Source organism: Corvus moneduloides, chromosome 18 (assembly GCF_009650955.1).
Source record: "Corvus moneduloides isolate bCorMon1 chromosome 18, bCorMon1.pri, whole genome shotgun sequence".
Lineage (NCBI taxonomy): Eukaryota > Metazoa > Chordata > Aves > Passeriformes > Corvidae > Corvus > Corvus moneduloides.
Genome location: NC_045493.1, coordinates 8733490 through 8751503, shown reverse-complemented (window position 1 = coordinate 8751503; position 18014 = coordinate 8733490). Strand labels below are relative to the sequence as shown.

At 42.6% G+C, this 18014-nt stretch overlaps 1 protein-coding gene across 1 annotated transcript in view; it reads right to left on the bottom strand.

Moving 5' to 3' along the window:
* The window catches only part of GALNT9 (polypeptide N-acetylgalactosaminyltransferase 9), a 132843-nt gene that overhangs the window by 65160 nt on the left and 49669 nt on the right, over window positions 1-18014 (bottom strand). The window contains exons 5-6 of the mRNA XM_032128027.1: window positions 9124-9321; window positions 1852-1969 (exon numbers count right to left, since the gene is read on the bottom strand). Coding sequence (XP_031983918.1) covers window positions 1852-1969; window positions 9124-9321 — 316 coding nt within the window. The remainder of the gene's footprint in view (window positions 1-1851; window positions 1970-9123; window positions 9322-18014) is intronic.

The following is an 18014-nucleotide window of genomic DNA, read 5'->3' as shown; positions in this document are numbered from 1 at the left end:
AGGCCCTTGGAAAGAAGTGATTTTTTGCAATGTACTTGCAGGTTCTGGAGTTAAAAAAAACCCCAGCTTGGTAAATTCACAGTGGTTTTATAAATAGCCTGGAGAGAAGGGAGAAGGTTCCTGTGCATTTTCATGCTGTTAGTTTCTGACAGCTCTGAAAGACACACAGGAGGGGATCACACACAGGATTTGCAAATTAGGAGGCAGACACTGTATATTACTCACCATGATGGATCCAGGCTGGAAACACAGAGTAACAGACCCATGCTATGGACACACAGCTTATTTCAGATTAAACAAACTCATACTCTTGTACTTTCATAAAACCTTTTCCAAACAGTAGGGTTAGTTTTTCTTATAGGGCAAAAAAAAAAAACCAAAACCCCAAACAAAACAAAACCCAAAGAATGAGAGCTGGTTTCTAGATCTAAGATTTCTGCAGGCTTTAACAGGTTCCCTATCCCTGAAAACCCGTCCTTGCTCACTTCAAATCCTTGTCTCTTCAGGCAAGTGCCATTTCATAATCCTATTAAAACCTTTGCCTCTGTTTACCAGGAGCCCTAATCGGACTCAGCAAGTGCTCCTCGTTTAAGGAGGAGCGACAGCTTTCAGATTTCTTAGGAGGCTTATTCATCAACCACGTCAGGGTATTGCCAGAGTGTTCAATCTATTCTCGGAGCAGCCATGTGGAGAAAGTTTCAAACAGCTCAAAGCCCTGCACAATGATAAAGGAAAGCTCACACAATCCTTGTAATAGCCTGACCCTCTTAAGGAAAATTGGATGATTTGTGGTAGCAGTTTTTCTGTCCCCTATGTGAATTCCGAACCTTAAAGTATAAGCAGTGTATTCACACAGTCCCATTACAAACCCCATCCCTCTTGCAATGCTGGAATAACAAATACACACCCGTGTGTGAAAATAAACTCTTGCTGCAGTGACCTTCCTCCTCAGTCCAGTGGTGTGAAGGAGTTTGTAGCCATTTTAGAAAAAAAGAGTCAGATAAAGAATGGACTAATTTGATGTTCAATGTTTCACCATGAGCAGAATATATGCTTTAATGAGCACATTACATGCACCAGGGACATGTTACTGGGAAGCAGGGGATAAAGAGTAGAGGGAAAATAATTAAACAGCCAGCTTTATAATGAGGAAACTCTGTTCACGCAACATTAAGCAGCCTAATTTTCAAATGCTAAGCAAAAACATATTCCTTGGACTTCAGGAGGACTTGCTGGCAAGCACCCCCTTGAAAACAAGGGCAAGGGATCACAGGTATCAGACCTCCCATAGGTCCAGGGTGCAGGGACTGATGTTGTTCCAAAGTCATCTGCCCACACTTTGCACTGGCCTGTCCGACAGGACTGAATACCTGTACCCTGTAGTTCTTATTCTACAAGGAGGATCCTTAGAGTAGCAAAACATCCCAGCATTCATAATGTGTTTATGATGGACATTACAACTGACTTCTACCAGCCTGGCCTTAGTTTTCTGTAGGAATTTGCATCTGTTAGACCATACCTGTGCAACATCAGCTAAGGGCAATGAGCACATGGAGACTTAGAGTGGCTGTTTGCACGAGGAAAGATACTGGGAAAGGAGAAAATCTTTCTCATTGGTTCAGACACTGACAGAATGAACCAATAAAGCATATTTCTGACTGTTATCAGTTCTCTCCCGGCCCGTAAGGCCAGGAACATTCATTTACTGGCACTGTCACTTCCAGATAGTGTTGCAGCCTCAATTACTCCAGCATGATAGCCCATCAGTCAGACAGCAGCTCTGCTGGGCCACAAGCTCCCCAGCACTCTTTGAAAAGGGACACTGCACAAGGTCTGCTCCTTGTTACTCACTCTCATGCCTAATTCGATGTTTTCTCCTCCATAGACCTCCATTCCAGGGTCGAGCAAGCCAATCTCACCAAAATACTCTCGGTCCACCACAAAAGAGCATCCAATCATGGCTGGTGTCCTGCACAGAGAGATTAAAGCAAAAATTTAATTGATTAGCTATTACAGACCCCACCTCAGAACAAATTTACACAGATTAAACAGTTCTTAGTCTTCTAATTAACATTTTAAATTTACCTATAGCATCAATCACATGGCACTTCATGGATGCAAGAAATTCCAGTACTACTCTATTTGGTGCTGTAATTTCTGAAGACTTTCTGTTCAATCATTCCCTAGTTAGAAGTGGTCTCAAGGCTCTACAAAAACCACCCAGGGTTCTCTGTACTCCTGGCTGGGCACTTCCATCCTCTGTTGATGCATATATTTATACACCAGGATCTTTGCTTTTATAAATTCAAGTTATTTGATAAAATGCATTTTCCTGATTATACTTCCCAGAGCCAAGCCTGGAAACAGACTTGCCTAAAAAAGCTGAGAGCTCTCCTGTACACAGGATGAGACATATCCTATATACATCTTGATTTCACATCTTGTATCACTGAAAAGATTTCACATCTTGTATCACTGAAAAGCAGATCTTAGGCTAACAAGGAATAAATTTGGTCTAGAAACTGAAATAAAAGGAGTACACAACCAAGGTAAGGAAATTCAGTACCTTTGCAATGAAATAAGCCTCTTAGGGAATATTTCAGGTGTATTTTTTAAGTTTTAGCCATGATAAAAGAAGGAAGGAGATGGGGGGAAGAAACACACACCACTTTCTTCATTTTCTTTTTTGTGTATTTAAAGCTAAACACAGGCTTCAATGGATCAAGGCATCACTGCTTTGCAAAACTGAGACGCTAGTTTGGGCTTAGACTCATTCTCTTTCCAGCCCTGCCTCCCTCACAAAAATCCTCTGGAGGCAGTTCCTTACAGCAGTAGGATGCTCCCATGAGGACATCCCCTCCCTTTCTAATGAGGAGCTGCACTGCCAGGCTTTGCAGACTGCTCTCAGGTGCTGGAATCTCTCTCTCTGGGGGATGGATTTCTGCAGCTGCTGGCTCTGTCCATTAAAACACTGAGTTGTTAATTGAATGGGGGTGGGAAATACATTTTAGATGCAACCATATAATCATCGCTCACAGATGAATGCCACTGAGGACTGCCTTTGCAACTCCCTCTCTCCCTTCTAGCATTTATTTCTGCTCATTATATATATTCAAATATAGACTTCACAAACCTTCATGGCTTTTTCAGAAAAAAAAAGTGTTTTCAGGACTGAGCAACACCAGCAGCACAAAGACAGAAGGAACCATATCCAGCTTTTATAATTTTATGCTGGACTACAGTGTCACACTGACATATTGCAAACATTTTTCAAAAAACCTGCTTGAAAAAAAGCTCAAGGCCCTCACTTGGTGCTAAAACTGGGTTTTTCCAGTACCTGAAATACTCCAGTCCATCCACTTTTTTAGTGCACCCACCACTTTTAGTGCAGTGCAGCAGACTCATCTTGAAAGCTGGAAATGGCTACATGAGCAGAAGCAGCTGTGTTAGCACCTCTTACCCACTGCTCACTGCCCAGGGGGCAGCACTTGAGAAGGTGAGTGCCCTTAGCACTTCACAGCTTCAGAGCACAACATATGAACCTGCTTTATATAAAACAACCTTTTTCCTTAATCATGCACCTTCTAGTAAAACAGCAATTAGAAGTGCACTGTTTTTTTACCAACACCTCAAAGGTGTTGTGAAACTTAATTGATCTGTGGAATATTCTTTGACACAATGGAGGATGCTATAAGCATCAATTATAATCAACAGAAGCACTCAAAGGATAATGTGGGAAACACAGCAAAGTGGGTTTTGCCACTAAAAGCTTAAAATGCAGCCCAGAATTGTATTGATTCTGCACTGGAGTAAGATACAGCATAGTCGGTTTGGGGGAATTACCTGATAGCACTGTTGTAGCAAGGGAGACACACAGAAACACTGCTCTGGGTAATGCCCTGGGGAAAGGGAGGAAGCACAGAGAGGTTTCTGGTGGTGAACTCTCCCTCCCTGCCTGCCTGTGGCAGCAGGAAGAGAGGCCCTGTGTGAGGAGGGCAGTGCCTGGCATGGGATGGGGCACAGGGAACAGAGGGCACATTGGCCAGGAAAGAAAGGCACTTGCTGTAGGTGTGAGGCAGAATTATTTTGTGTCAGTGAGATCCCCACGAGCACAGCTCTGTTGCTAAAATTCCAGCGGGTGCTGACACCCATTTCTCCAGCCAGGTGCATCCCTCCTCTTCACAGACAACTGAAGGGAGTTGCCTGGGGGGGCTTCATCAAGAACAAGTGAAGGAGAAAGTGATGGCACTAAGCTGACATACTGCATGTGATAGTCAGTCTTCCTCTGCCTTATGCATCTGTCTCTCCTGCCTTAAGGTCAGCACATATGTATATTTATATATTTATATATACATATGTGCACAATACAATCGGGTCACATTTGAAACAGTTTCCTGAGCAGCCAACTCCAATTTCCAGGAAAACTGACAAATGCTCACAATAAATACATAAATTCAAACACAAATAGAACCATAAATAAACATATAAGCATAAATGTATATATACAGGCATAAGGAGAGAAAAGGAGTTTCAAATGACACATCACACATCCTGTCTCTGAGCTTTCCACCTCTCCCAGCAGAGTGTTTCTTTGATTCAGGTTCTTAAGCAGCACCTCAGCCCTGGTCTGACATGTAAGTGGGGAAATCTGCATGGTACCTGCATAAGTATTTCTATTTTTTCTTACAACTCATGTCTCCTGCAAGAAAGAGTCACACCAGGCCTTGAGAATGGAAGTTAAGGACAGATTTGCTGCTCAGGAGATACAGGGGAAAAAAAAAAAGACAAGATGACAAGCTAATGCTCAGCTAGAAAGGCAGAGCAAATACAGGTGTAGAATAAGTCTCTGATGCCCTGTGGAAGTAAATTTTTTGGAACAGGCAGGACACCCATCAGAATGTGGACAAATAAAGCGAAACTGCTCTGTTACAGGCTTCTGTGAACCAGAAACTGAAAAGATGGCCATAAGCATTCAGTAAACAGTCACCAGCTTTATTATTACATGACAGCATGGTTTATCCTGAAAGACTTGACTTCCTAAGCTCAGGTACACAGGTGGATTTCTTCCCAGAGCAGTGAAGGCCCCGATTGGCTTCATCAGTATTGTTACTGCAGACCAGCACAGGACCTGACTTGCATATGAGATGGGCACACACACCCCCACACAGAGGAGGCAGCACAAAACACTTCTCTGGGGGCACATCAAACTCTGATTTACGTCCATGAGCAAGGCACTGGCACTTTCTGGAGCGGCTGATGCAGTGCATGTACATACACATTCCTACTGGTACCAAGCTATGGCATATTAAAGCAGTAAGTGAGAACATATGCAACAATGAAATGCACCACTGCTGCTGGAGGAAGATAAAATGGAAAGCTGTGCAGTGCTTGGCTGGGTGAGGCTGACTAATGACTCTAATGTTAGTGGCTGCTGATCAAGAAATCAAATGCAGTGCAGTCCATCATCATCACGGCAGGTGAGGGAGGACGAGTCAGAGCCAGAGCTCAGAATACCAGAAACCTTCCTTGCTGTTCCAAAACCCAGAAAAAAAAAAATACAGCATGCATTAAAAACCCCAGCTTGTTTCAATGCATAGTCCAATCCATTAGAAGCCCTCTGAAATAGGATCCTTTGTTACACAGTGTGTTGCCAGATGATAAGGACGTTTTGGGGCAGCGTGATCGCAGGAACACAAATGGAAAATGACGTGATGGACACAGCGTGTCAAAATAACAATCCTCATTTAAATCTTCACGTTACAGACATCTCACATCTCTAATGTCAAACATGTAAAATGGATTGCCTGCGGAAGCCAGCTCGGGGAACATCAATTGTTCTGAAGTTCAGAGTATTAACGTGGGGGGAAAAAAAGAACCAACTTTAAAGTGCATCAGAAATCTTTACAAAATCTGACATTTTGTTCTTGCTATTTCTTTACCTTTGTTAGCACTTCAAGGCCACGTCCCCTTTGTCACTTAGCTCACAACAGCTGATGTGACATTTTATGGTGCACACTTGACATGACTGCCTATGAACGCCCCACTGGCGTGAGGGACAGTTCCTGCTCTTTCCCAGCAAGGCTCTGAGTAGAATCACACCACTGTCAGTGTTCAAGGAATTAGAGGATCAGGCTTCAAACAGAAAAATTCTTAGGAAAGAAGCACATCTGTTGTGCAGTCCCAGAAGAAAACAGGAATTGGACCCTGCTTTCCAAATGCCTCACCCAATTCTGCACATCGATGATATTTATTCATACAATGCAAACAAGAGAAATGCCAGGGCTCTGATCCTCACTGATACCAGGGTACACATGTTCTTTAATGCTGAAAATCTCAAATCCCTTTGGGGATCTGGCAGGAAGTATTCAGCTACACCAACCACAAAACCAGTCACAGGCTTATTTGTTGCCAGCCTTTTCTTTCACAAAAAAACACAGAGAGGCACAAACCAAACCCAATACTTGCTGAAGACAGCATCAGAGAAAGCCTCAAGAGGAACAGTGTTAGCAACGACTAAATGAACTTGCAGTTTTCATGCTGAAGAGCAGCTTTGCAATCTTATGAATGCACTGGACACACACACGGATTCAAACCCCATCAAAATGCACCCATGTGCATGTCTTGCAAAGTGGACTGAAACAGGAATCATGGTTGCAGAATGTGGTTTGGAAAGCTGGTTACAAAACCAAAATCTGTACCAAACTAATGGAGATTTTTTTTAGAAGTTTGCTCACTAGCCTGACTTTGCCTTCCTTTGGAAAACACACTTGAAATATTTCACAGCTACTAAGTTCCCATCATGAGTGCTTTAAAATCTCAGTCCTAAGGACAGGATTCCTGATTGTTTTCATCAATAACAATCACACAGTCACTCTTTGCATTACCATAATTACACTGGTATATCACTTAAAAGCCACAAAATTGCATTGTATTTCCACGGGCAGGAAGAACACAACAGCCAAATGCTTTAGCAAATCCATCCAGGTGCTACAGCTTCAGAAGCCCCTCAGCAAGCAGTGCAGTGTGGCCATAAAGTGGCTGCTCTGCTCTCCTAGATCCCTGCCTTCAAAGAACTTGTGCCCAGGGAGACACGGAAGTGTCCACAGCTCCATGTGGATGTCTCTGCATTTTAGGACATGTAATTCTTAATTTGCAGAAGAGATGCTTAGGCAGCTGCAGTGTGTCAGTGCTCCTGATACTTGCCAGCAAGGGTTGGGTGTCCTCCTCCTTCTGCTGCTTGTCTCATCTGTCTCTGGGCAGTTTATGCACTATTGAATGGGAGGGTTTCTTCACTCGGGTTCAGAATAAAATTGCTGCTCTTGGGAGCCAGCTACTCGTGTGCATCAGATTTTAACACTGCTCAGTGCTTGAGTTTGGATTTGTTCACTTCTGTATCAGTCCAGCTCAGTGCCAGCATGACACCAGCAAGACCTTGAACGTAAATCTGAAGCAAGTCCATGGTAAATCAGGCCCTTTATTACTGAGGTTTAACCTCTTAATTCATTCTTATCTGTTTATGTGATCATTGTCTCCAGAACAGAAGATACTCAAATACTGAAGCAGTCCATGTAAAAATTACTGCAGTGATTTCACATATAAACTCTGAGTCATGAAGTGTGCAAAACCTTTCAGGAATGAAAGCTTTGGATGATTAATTTTCCTTTATCAATAAACTTTCTCAGGGCTGACTGAAACAGGTATAAAACATCTGCACTTTAAAAACAATGTGAGGTGAGCAGGGCATGTTATCCAGGAAAACTGATTTCCTAAGTAATTACTTCCCTGCTTATTGAGGTTTCAAGCCAAGCAAAAGGTCAGTGATGATGGACTGTGCTGTCCTGTAGTAAATAAGGTTAATATTACTGTATAGCTCTGTTTTGCAGTCACAGAGCATGAGAATGAACCTAAGTACAACTTGCAACACTTGCTCAAATACAGATTAAAATACTACTCTGCATAAGGGAAGGATCCTGTGAGGTGGTCCCATCCCACTGATCACTTAGGAATGGGATCAGTTTTTCAGTGTCTTTTCACTTCCAAGAGATCACTTGCATTTTTTCAGGTGGGTGTGTTGTTTGAAGTGGCTGGACAAACTCTTCAGGATCTGACAACTCAAGCTTTGCACTGGAAGTACATCAGCTCCTCTGCCAGAGCCCACACTGGGACCATACAGTAGAGTTTTAACTTAATTTAAGATGAGGCTGATATACATGAAAATGAAGATGACTTTAAGGTGGTAATTTGTGTCCTTCTTAAGAACTCTTAAAAATAAGAGCATCCTAAAGTGCATACTTGGGCTTCATATTTTTTAGCTTTTATTTCTAGAGTTGGTAACAACAGTACCCTTAACCCAGCACAATATGTCCCAGAGGAGCTGTTAGACAAGCATCTGTGCTGGAGATGAAAGGCTAGGAGACATGACTTTTCAAATGAAGGGGAGAGAAAGCCCTTTTCACATCAGTTCCAGTTTTCCCACTGTAACGATTCTCAGAAACACCTTCACAGTTCCTGTAACAGCATTTCCTCAGAAAATTCCATTTCTGTAATGTAAAATGTTCTCTTAAAGGGAAAAGTAAATTGACACACTGACTACATGGTCTGGTGATATTTCATTTTAAAATTCAACCAGTAGGAAAACTCTGAACATGTGCAAAGCTCTCAAGGGGAAAAGAAAAGAAAAAAAGAGCAACTCTCAAACAAAGCTCTTACTGGTGCTCCTGGGAAGCTCTGGTTTAGGCTGATGGCCAAGACTGCCTAAGAACCACAGAACAGGAGAGAAACCAGGCTCTTTGTAATCATATACACAATACCTTTGTTTCTCATGTACACAACGGGCCAGAGTCCACTGGAAAATAAAAGGTTAGATGAAAAGGATCCTGCTATCCTACCAAGGGCCAGAAAAGGTGCTTGAAGCACACACTCAGAGCCAGAGCACTTGTGTACATTGTGGGGCAGCTCTGAGAGGCAGCACATGCATCCACAGCTTTGTAGAGCCATCATTTTTCCCCAGTCTGTGTTACTCCTGCACAACGCCTGCAGCCTCATTCACCTGAATTCCCCCTCGGCAGACAGCCGAGATGGAAACATCGCTCGGCCCAGAGTGACAGCACAGGGGAGATTTACCTGATGGGAGCTGACTCATCCCCTTTATCAAGCCAGTCCTGTGGTGGGATTATGTACATGCACCAGAGCCCCCAGTTGTAGCCGTGGGCTGCGTTGGCGTATTGCTGCACTTCAAAAGTGTTGTACTTGATATTGTCAATGGCGGGCAAGATGATCCGCTTGCGATCCTCCTTGATCCGGGTAAGCGCAGGTTCCGCCCTGAGAGCAATGAAAACAGCACAATGTTTTACAGCCATCCAGTAATCACAGCTCCTGCTTTGCAGGCTGATAAAATGAGGTTCTCTAATCCTGTGAGCATGAGCCCAGCGAGTTGGAAAACCCACAGCATGGCAGAGAGGGACAGGGTACAGATGCAGCCACGCGCTGCCGGGACTGCAGCTGGTGTGGGATACTGCACACAGCACCTGCACAGGAATTATCACCTCTGTGAAGCTGCCCCAGAGTCTAACAAGACAAAATTTGACCAAACACTTATTCTGAGGCCTAGAGACTGTTAATTCATTTCACAACGGACAAATGTTGAGAGACACCATCACCAACAGCAGCTAAATGGTCTCCTACTGACTACACCACCAGGATTCCTGGTAGTCATTAGATACTGGCTGACATGGCCCGAAGAACTAAACACACACCAGGGGCTGCAAGAATCTGAAGGTTACTCAAAGATTTTAATCCTGTTTCCCAAGACTGACCCCCATCAGATCTAGTCTGAATGACAAATGCGGCTGCATTATGCCTTCTAAAACCTCTTTGGTGATGAGAAGATTTCAGGTGCCAGATGGTGCAAAAGCAGCGAACTGCAGGAAATGTTCCATCATTTCAAAAGGCTTTAAAACATCAATGTGCTTTCCACAGAAGCTACATCCCAAAAGGAAAGTAAAAAGCTTCAGTGCAAGCACGCATTTCTGACCAAGGTAGTCTGAGTTTGCTCTGAATTTACAGAGAAACTGATCCAAAGATGTAGCAGACTTATATAAGGGTGGAAATCGTTCCTCAAAGCAGTATTAGAAAGAGCCACTGGTTCACTCCTTTGTAAGTGTGTTTCTCCTTGAAATAAGCTTTGAAGATTTTAAAGAGCTCTCACATGGATTTTTAAGGGAATGGAGGTTTGCTGCAACTCACAGACGTAGGAGGATTTGAACACTGATCTTTTCTCATTTCTCTTTTGCTGTTGGTCAGAAGGCAATTGCTCCTTTGTGGTTTTGATGTTGTTACCTCATATTTTGTTTTATTTAGTTTGTTACCATGAATTTTCTTGTGTAGGCCAACAGAAGATACTGCACCCTATTCAGACTCTCAATTCATATGGGTTTTTGGCCACACTTGTGCACCCCCATAGAGCCAGTGTGACCTACCAGATCTGGATAAGCCACTTCCATTATTAGTACATTATATTTATGAGATTAAGTGTTTTAAAAACCAGTGGGTGGGTAGCAGAAAAACTCTTGCAAATCCAACAAAGCAGGAACAAATGCAGAAAAGCTGAATCTGCTTTGTTCTTTCCATCATGTTACCTCTGCTCATCAGCAGAAGAAAATACAGAACGATGAACATGTCATCACAAATCCAACGACTCCATGCATGGACACCGTAACCCTTGGGCATAAAGCTCTGCTGCTCCCTTCTAGACTCTGAAACAAAGGATTTCAAAATACCAGACAACAGGTACAGGTGTCACTAATTGTTTGCCCGGAAGAAGAATCTTCCTCTTCAAGGTTGTAGAGGAAAAAAATGACCTTGGTGCGCATCACTGTCCCTGTGGAGCATTTGCAGCAGAGCCCTCATTGCAGCAGAACTGCCTCTGAGCTCCTTTGCAATCCAAACACCTTCCTGGGAAGGGGTCCACTCCTGAAGCCCTTGGGCACAGCTTCCAAGGTTTGGTACGAGGGGAAGTCACAGAGCAGAGGGATGACACCCTCCAGTGAGACCTGGTGCACACGGCAGGACATGGCTGCACCAGTGACTCCCACGGCACGAGGAAATTTATTATGTTTGGGTCTGATTTCCAGATCTGCCCTGCAAAGCAGAAAAGCTGCTTGCATGCTATTATTTTTCTTCTTTTTTTGTATCTTGAGTTCTTTTACTCAGAGTTTGATTTAAGATGCAGGAGATTGAGAATTCTTGTTCGGACTTAGTTGTTTATTATATCCTATCAGTAACACAGCTGCACAGTATGTGCCTCTTAGTTGGCAGGGTGGAAAATGGCTGTGAGTTGTCACTTCCAAGGTTTTTTACCATCTAAATTAACCAATTATGAAATGCTAAGTAATATGTTTTTACTTATAATGCAATTACTAACTTTTCATCTTCTGCAGTGCAGAACTTTTGACACAATGACAGAACATTCAGATTTGTGAAGAAGAAGGAGAAAGAAGAAGACATAAATCCACACCCCAAATCCTCCATATTGTAACCTATTATTACCTATAACCCCTAAACCTAATTTTCAACATTTCTACATATTTCACCCAGTGACATAACTTTCAATTACACAGCAACAACCTCAGTGCTATCACACAATTTAGGAAGCTTTTCCCAGGGTTTTGGATCGAATGCAGTGTACTTCTGAGGATCACTGCCTCTCAGTACTGACAGGCTGAAATTCTCAGAACCCGGGCTTCCAACAGCATGCCTTCTTCAGCAGAAATCTGTAAATGGGTTTCCTTTTGTAAGAACCAAACTCTGCCATTCACTACTGTCTGATTCTGGAAACAGGTCTTGGACAAACAAGGAAAGACCGGGAGTTTTCCAAACTACTTTTCTCCCTCTTGGTGGGAATTCTTTGGTCACCAGGTCCTCAATTAATAGCGTATTTATGTTGATACAAAGCAAAACTATCCCAGAGGTTCTATGTCCCTTCTACGGTTCCTCCTGGGGTGCTCATTTTTCAAGTATTTTACTTCGTAGGGTAGATTGAGATTGTGTAATAAAAAAGCTGAAAGGAGATAAGGAATTCTTCTCCCTTAATGTCAGATATCTGCAATGGACCCCCCATACACATGGTAATTGCCTCAAACTTTCATTCTCAGCAGAGGAAGGCAAAGGCTGGCACTTTTATAGTCAGATGCTTCTCATAATAATGTAGACACTGAAACTGGGTGAGATTAATAATGTTCCAGAGGAGCCTATCTTGAATATAAAGGGAATTTAGCCTGCTACTTTGCAAGACATCTTAAAATTGGACTGCTGAAGTGTATCCCAAATAATGGTTAGAGAAAGAATGTGAAGAAAATATTCAACAGTCACACTGGTTTTCAGCCCTTAATCATATTTGGGATTATGTTAGTCCAATACTTGAGTCTTGGAAATGCTAACCTGAGTCCTCATTTAATTCTTTACATGAAGAACAATCCATTCCCAGCTCTGGTGCTGCTCTCACACCAGCTATCACCAAACTACTCCTGTCACTCTATACCTGAGGAACTTCTGTGTTTTCCCATTTGTGTGGCTCACATTTATTACCACCTGACATGGTGTTTTGCATCTGAATGACGCAAGGAGGGATCTCTGGGGTGTAATGCAACAGTTGTGGTCAAAACACATGATCAAATTCCATTAATCTCTATCAACCTATTAATGTGAAATCACAGATTCTGAACTTTCATGTAATCCAAGGCATCTATAAGCTGCCCATGTGATGGAAGTTCTGTTTAAGTCCCCTGCACTCAAGAAATGTAAATGTTTAAGATACCACTGCTTCGACAAGCGTTAATTTCTCTACCCTCAGGTTACAGACGAAGTCAAATGCCATGCCAAGGTTATGGAGTCAATTGGTATGAAAGCAGCTGCTGGAACTTCATCTTCTACACCTCCCATTTCACCCATGGAGGTGATTTCCTAGCTCTGCTGGTATCCACATGTGTGGAAATCACACCCCTGCATGTATTAGGAACAGGAAAGGTTCAGTATCTGGACAGACTGCACAGCTACCTAACTCCCAAAATATTTTCACACCCACAAGTAAGAAAGTAGGCTCTGAGTCACAGATGGAAAGAGAAAATCCAGGGCAGAGCTGTTCTCTTAGCAAAAACCCAGAATGGAGAGCCTTTTAATTAAACATTGCATACCTGAGAGATTTCACAGCCTGTCCTGCCCTATAAAAGAAACAGAGACAGCAATGGGGTATTCAGAGGCTCAGCCCAAGCTCATCTCAGTGAGGTCTGCAGGAACACTCCAATCCCAGATCTGCCAATGCCCTCTCACTGCCAACACTGCTTGTGGGCTGGTTTTCTGCCTGCCAAGATCCCCAGGTAATGGCCAGTAAAGAAGGACTATGAGCTTGAACAGGACTGGGCGATGGACTGTGTTTGCATTGCTTATCTTGAGTAATCCATGAAATATGAGGGGGTTTCATCGCTATTCATGGCTAGCAAAGTCCAGCCTCGGAGTCAGTCTGTAAGGCTGAGCTGAGCTGCACATTCATCAAATCCTTTGTCACCTTTCCTGGTCACTCTGGCTTTATATAATTGCTTCAGGCTTTTGAAAGGATTATGATTAAATCTTTCGTAGTAATTTCTAATTTGTTCCCTAATTTCAAACTGCTACATTATTGTGTAGATTTACCCATCCTCTTTATAGACACCAGCATTCTTTCTGTGATTTTTTCCCCCACTTTATCTTGTTTTTTTCTGCTGTCCATCTGCAGAAGGCAGGTGCTTCTGGCAGCTCACAGGGCTGAAAGGATAAGAGGGGAAGAGGTTGCTGAAGTCCAAGTATGTCCAACACATGGAGCTGATGAGCTGCAATGTGGTGTTGGAGTATTTCCTTTCCACATGGCCACCGCTGGCAGTGAGGCAGGATTCAGCCCTGCCTGATTAGGTGCATAAGCCAGATGTGAATTTTAGGATCCATCTCCATTTTTCACTCAGATACAAAAATATTAGGTTCCCAGCTTGCATCTGAGTCAAGATACTTTATGGGCAAAAAGCAGCATGCATTGTTAACAAGTTATTTACTGGAGCAAGAGGGAAAGTTCTCCCAGGCATATTCGTAGACATGATGGATTTCAGTAAACTAAATATAATCAAAAGATTCTGCTTTATAGGTAGTGCTTCACATCATCCAGTGGGGTTTTTTTTCCACTTAATAAAAACCAAGCAGACAATTTGGACTGGAATGTGAGTGACATAGGAAGATCCTCTCCCTTCCATCCTCTCTAAAACGACGTATTTGTCACTGTCCTCCTCTCTCTCTGAAAAGATTGATGGTGAATTAATAAAACCAGAAGAGAAAGGACAGTAAATTTAGTTCTATTATAGACTCTGCTAGGCTAAAGGGTATTTTCACTTCAATTTTATTCACTTTGATTTGTCCAAGTCTGTTGAGCACATCACTAAACAGCACATGCATTCAATGCTTTTGCCTACCAGTGGAAAGATTTCTTCATTAACAGTGGATTTTCCAAGGTGTTGAGCACCCACGATGACTTTACTGGGAGTTCCAAAAATGCTGGTTCTATGGGATTCAAAGAGTAAATGCTCCCAAGATAAGCACTGGGAGTAGGAAAAGAGTTGGAAGGCAGAATTTAAGCCAGAGTCCAGAATAAGCTTGTAAGAAGATTGAGAGCAAAGGCAGGAGCCATACTGTGATCACACAGGCCTCTCTAATCCCATTGTAAGTCTATCTCTGAACATATATGCATTCTGTATTTAACACTGGCTTGATTCAGAGCAGCTCAACCCCCTGGGAAACCACAGCAAACAAAAACTCTGTGTTGTCTTACATCCTTATCAGATTGCTAGAGAATTCATGACAAAGGGAAGCCTGATTTTTCACAATGCTAAAAAGAACAGCTTCTTCCAGATAAAAAACAGATAAAAAGAAGTTAGTAATGAGCTCCTCAGTGCACATGATTATATAATTCACCTTTTAAAACATGTAAAACATGTAAAACATGTAAAAAACACCTGCTGACTTCAAGCAGACTTTAAAAAAGGCACAACATTGGAATAAATGCACATAATCCAAGGGAATCCACATGCATGGTGCAGGCCAGATCCTCTGCTGCCCAACTTTGTCACTTCAATGGCCTTCACAACTTCAGGGATGCTTTGCTAACATGCAGCATCTGAGAAGCAGATCTTAGCTTCCAGTTCTTAATCAGAATGGCTGTACAAGGCAATTGTCAAAAAATTCCTCCCTGCAGCCCAAATGTCACTTTTTCTAAATTTGTTCAAAAAGTAAGTCCTTTCCTAAATGACAGGAATTGCATTGGGAAATGTCTCTCCAAGTCTTCCCTATCCCTGGTGGGTATCTAAATACCCTCATCTCTGGGTTCTTTTGACATAAACACGGCTGTCATTTTTTCTTCTCCACCATCACTATGCTACTTTTTACTCCAATAAAAAAATGAAGAACTAACATTAAAAAAATCCAACCTTCTTTTTCCTGCTTTCACAAATCAGAATTTTTCCTTTTCTTGCAAGCAGTTAGGGAAGAGTCCTTATAAGACATAAATGAAAGTCAACAAGGTCTCATCTGCTAGATTTTATTGCTCAGGGGTTTAACACTGTATCTTACTCTGGCTCTACCACTGTCAGGTACCATGAAGTGTAAACTTAACAGAGAAATGCAAGAAAAAAGAAATCTGTATAAACTGAAAGCTTATTTTGCATGATTTTACATGCTACCTCACATTTCACTGACAATATACATTTATCAGATGCAGACAAGCAGATCTACGGACATACATAATTCTTCACTGAGGCCATCTGCAGAATATTTAATGTGGAATGCCTTTCCTGTAAATAAGTGTTCAGAGAACTAGAAAAGAAATAAATTTCATTCTCCCTTCCTCGGTCTCTAAGAGAAGAGAGAACTTCCCCATCTGTCCTGCCTGACATCTCTATCAGCATTCCCGCGTGCCCAGGGAAGTTTCAAACCCACAGCCCCCAGCCAGAACGGAGGGAACGCGGCCCCAACGCCTGCTGGAGAGTTAAAGATCAGCTCTTTGGCTGCCAAACCTCAATAGCTCTTTTCTGCACCACTGAAAAGCAATGAGGATGCTTCAGTGAACATTCTAGGTTGTTGAGGTAGATGAACAGTTGAAGCTGCTTTTCTGGTACATCCTCTGCGTGTCGGCTGGCACAGTCCCACGGATCCCAAAGGCCCACGTGGCTTATGTTGCATGCTCCACTCAGATTATATCGGTTCACTTTTGCTATCTAAAACGTGTATTCCATTAAGTTACCAAAATGATCCTAAGGCTTTGGATGAGGAAAAACTCCCCTACTAAACACACGTTCTCCTTTCCTTTTTATTTGGGCTTCCCAGGTCAGCCTTGGCCCGGTACCAGGGATGCTGCAATGAGCCATGTCCTGAGCAGGAGTGATGCACTTGAACACTCCAGAGGGGAGAGACTGCACAGGAGAAGGACTGCAAAGGTAATTTCACCTTCACCACTTTTCTCATTAGAAGGAAAGAGCCACCTGGACCTTGTCACATCCCCAGAGAGCCACCTGAGCTTGAACAGGGGGGACAGGTTACCTGTGAATAGAGATTGGCTGCCAGTACATTGCATGAAAAGGTTACCAGGGAGCTCTCAGGGGGAAAAAGACCCTGTGGCTTTGCCCCAAAAAAGCACAGCCACATCTTACAGAGTACTTGGGATAATCAAAGTCAGTAGAAGATGAGGAGGAAATCAGCTTCCTGCCTTCTTTACACGCCTTTTTGAGAATCAGTTGCTTATGGTCACCACAGCAAACTGCACCTTACAGTATAAAGAAGCATCTGCAAAGTACCATCCACAGGCCTAGGGATATTGATCTTTAGCTCTTCTTAGTTCATTAAAACACCAGTTCTGTATATTTTTATACAACTTCAGGGATAATCCATAATGATGGGACCTGTGTGACACAATCTGATGGATACTCAACTTATATTTCATGTTCCCTTTCTCATGTCCGGTATGTTGAAATCTTTTGATTAAATCCTCTTACTTCACTGCTTCCTTATTGATACGCGCCCTTTGTCTGGCAAAATTTTAATTACTACAGGACTGCATAACTCCATTCAGTGCTCTGATAATACCTCTGTGATAGGAGCAAAAGCAATTCTTAAGATAGAATGCAACAATAATACTCTATCATTATGTCTTCTTTTATTGCTCCTAGCACCCTCTTTATGGCTGCTAATATATTGTGGTTTCTGCCTTTCATGTACTGATTTCTGCTCTCCTTCACTCAATGTGTCCTTTTTCTCACCCAGAGAATTAACACTCTATCTCTGTAATCTCTTTCCTGCTCCCAGACATAATGCAGGGAAGGTCTCTTCTCCTTGTCATGTTATTCTTTCCCATCTCTCAAAGGCACGAGTCTGTACAATGCTCTGCATGTTCTGCAACACAATCAGCATCCAGGATATGCTGGTCTGCTCTCAGTGTTACTGGAGGTGGATTCAGGCACACTGGGTAGACCTAACCCAAAATTCAGAGCAAGAATGATGAAACCTTCAGAGGACTGAAGTAAAACTGAACTAAACAAGCTTAAATATACCCTCAGAGAGGAAAGCACAGGAGCTTTTCCTCTCTCTTGTTTCTGCTGGGTTGCTGACTCCCATTGACATCAAGTAACCATTAAAAACAGACCAGGTTCTACAGTGGGACAGGTAGAATTTCACATGTGAACTGTACGCATATATTACCCTGGAATTCTAATTTTAAATTCCATTTGAGAATGAATAGCAATGGCCTCCCTTTCAGGCAGTCCTCTCCACTTCCCACTCTCACAGCAGCAGTATTGGCTCACACTACCAAAAGCCTTAAGGGGAACAGGTCAGTTGAAAATCACCGCTCTGAGATAACATATTTCTACACCTGAGAAGCCAAAAAGCAGCAATTAAGCACAGCAAAATAAATAATTCAATAGCTAATTTGACCTGCCAGGTTGTAGAGT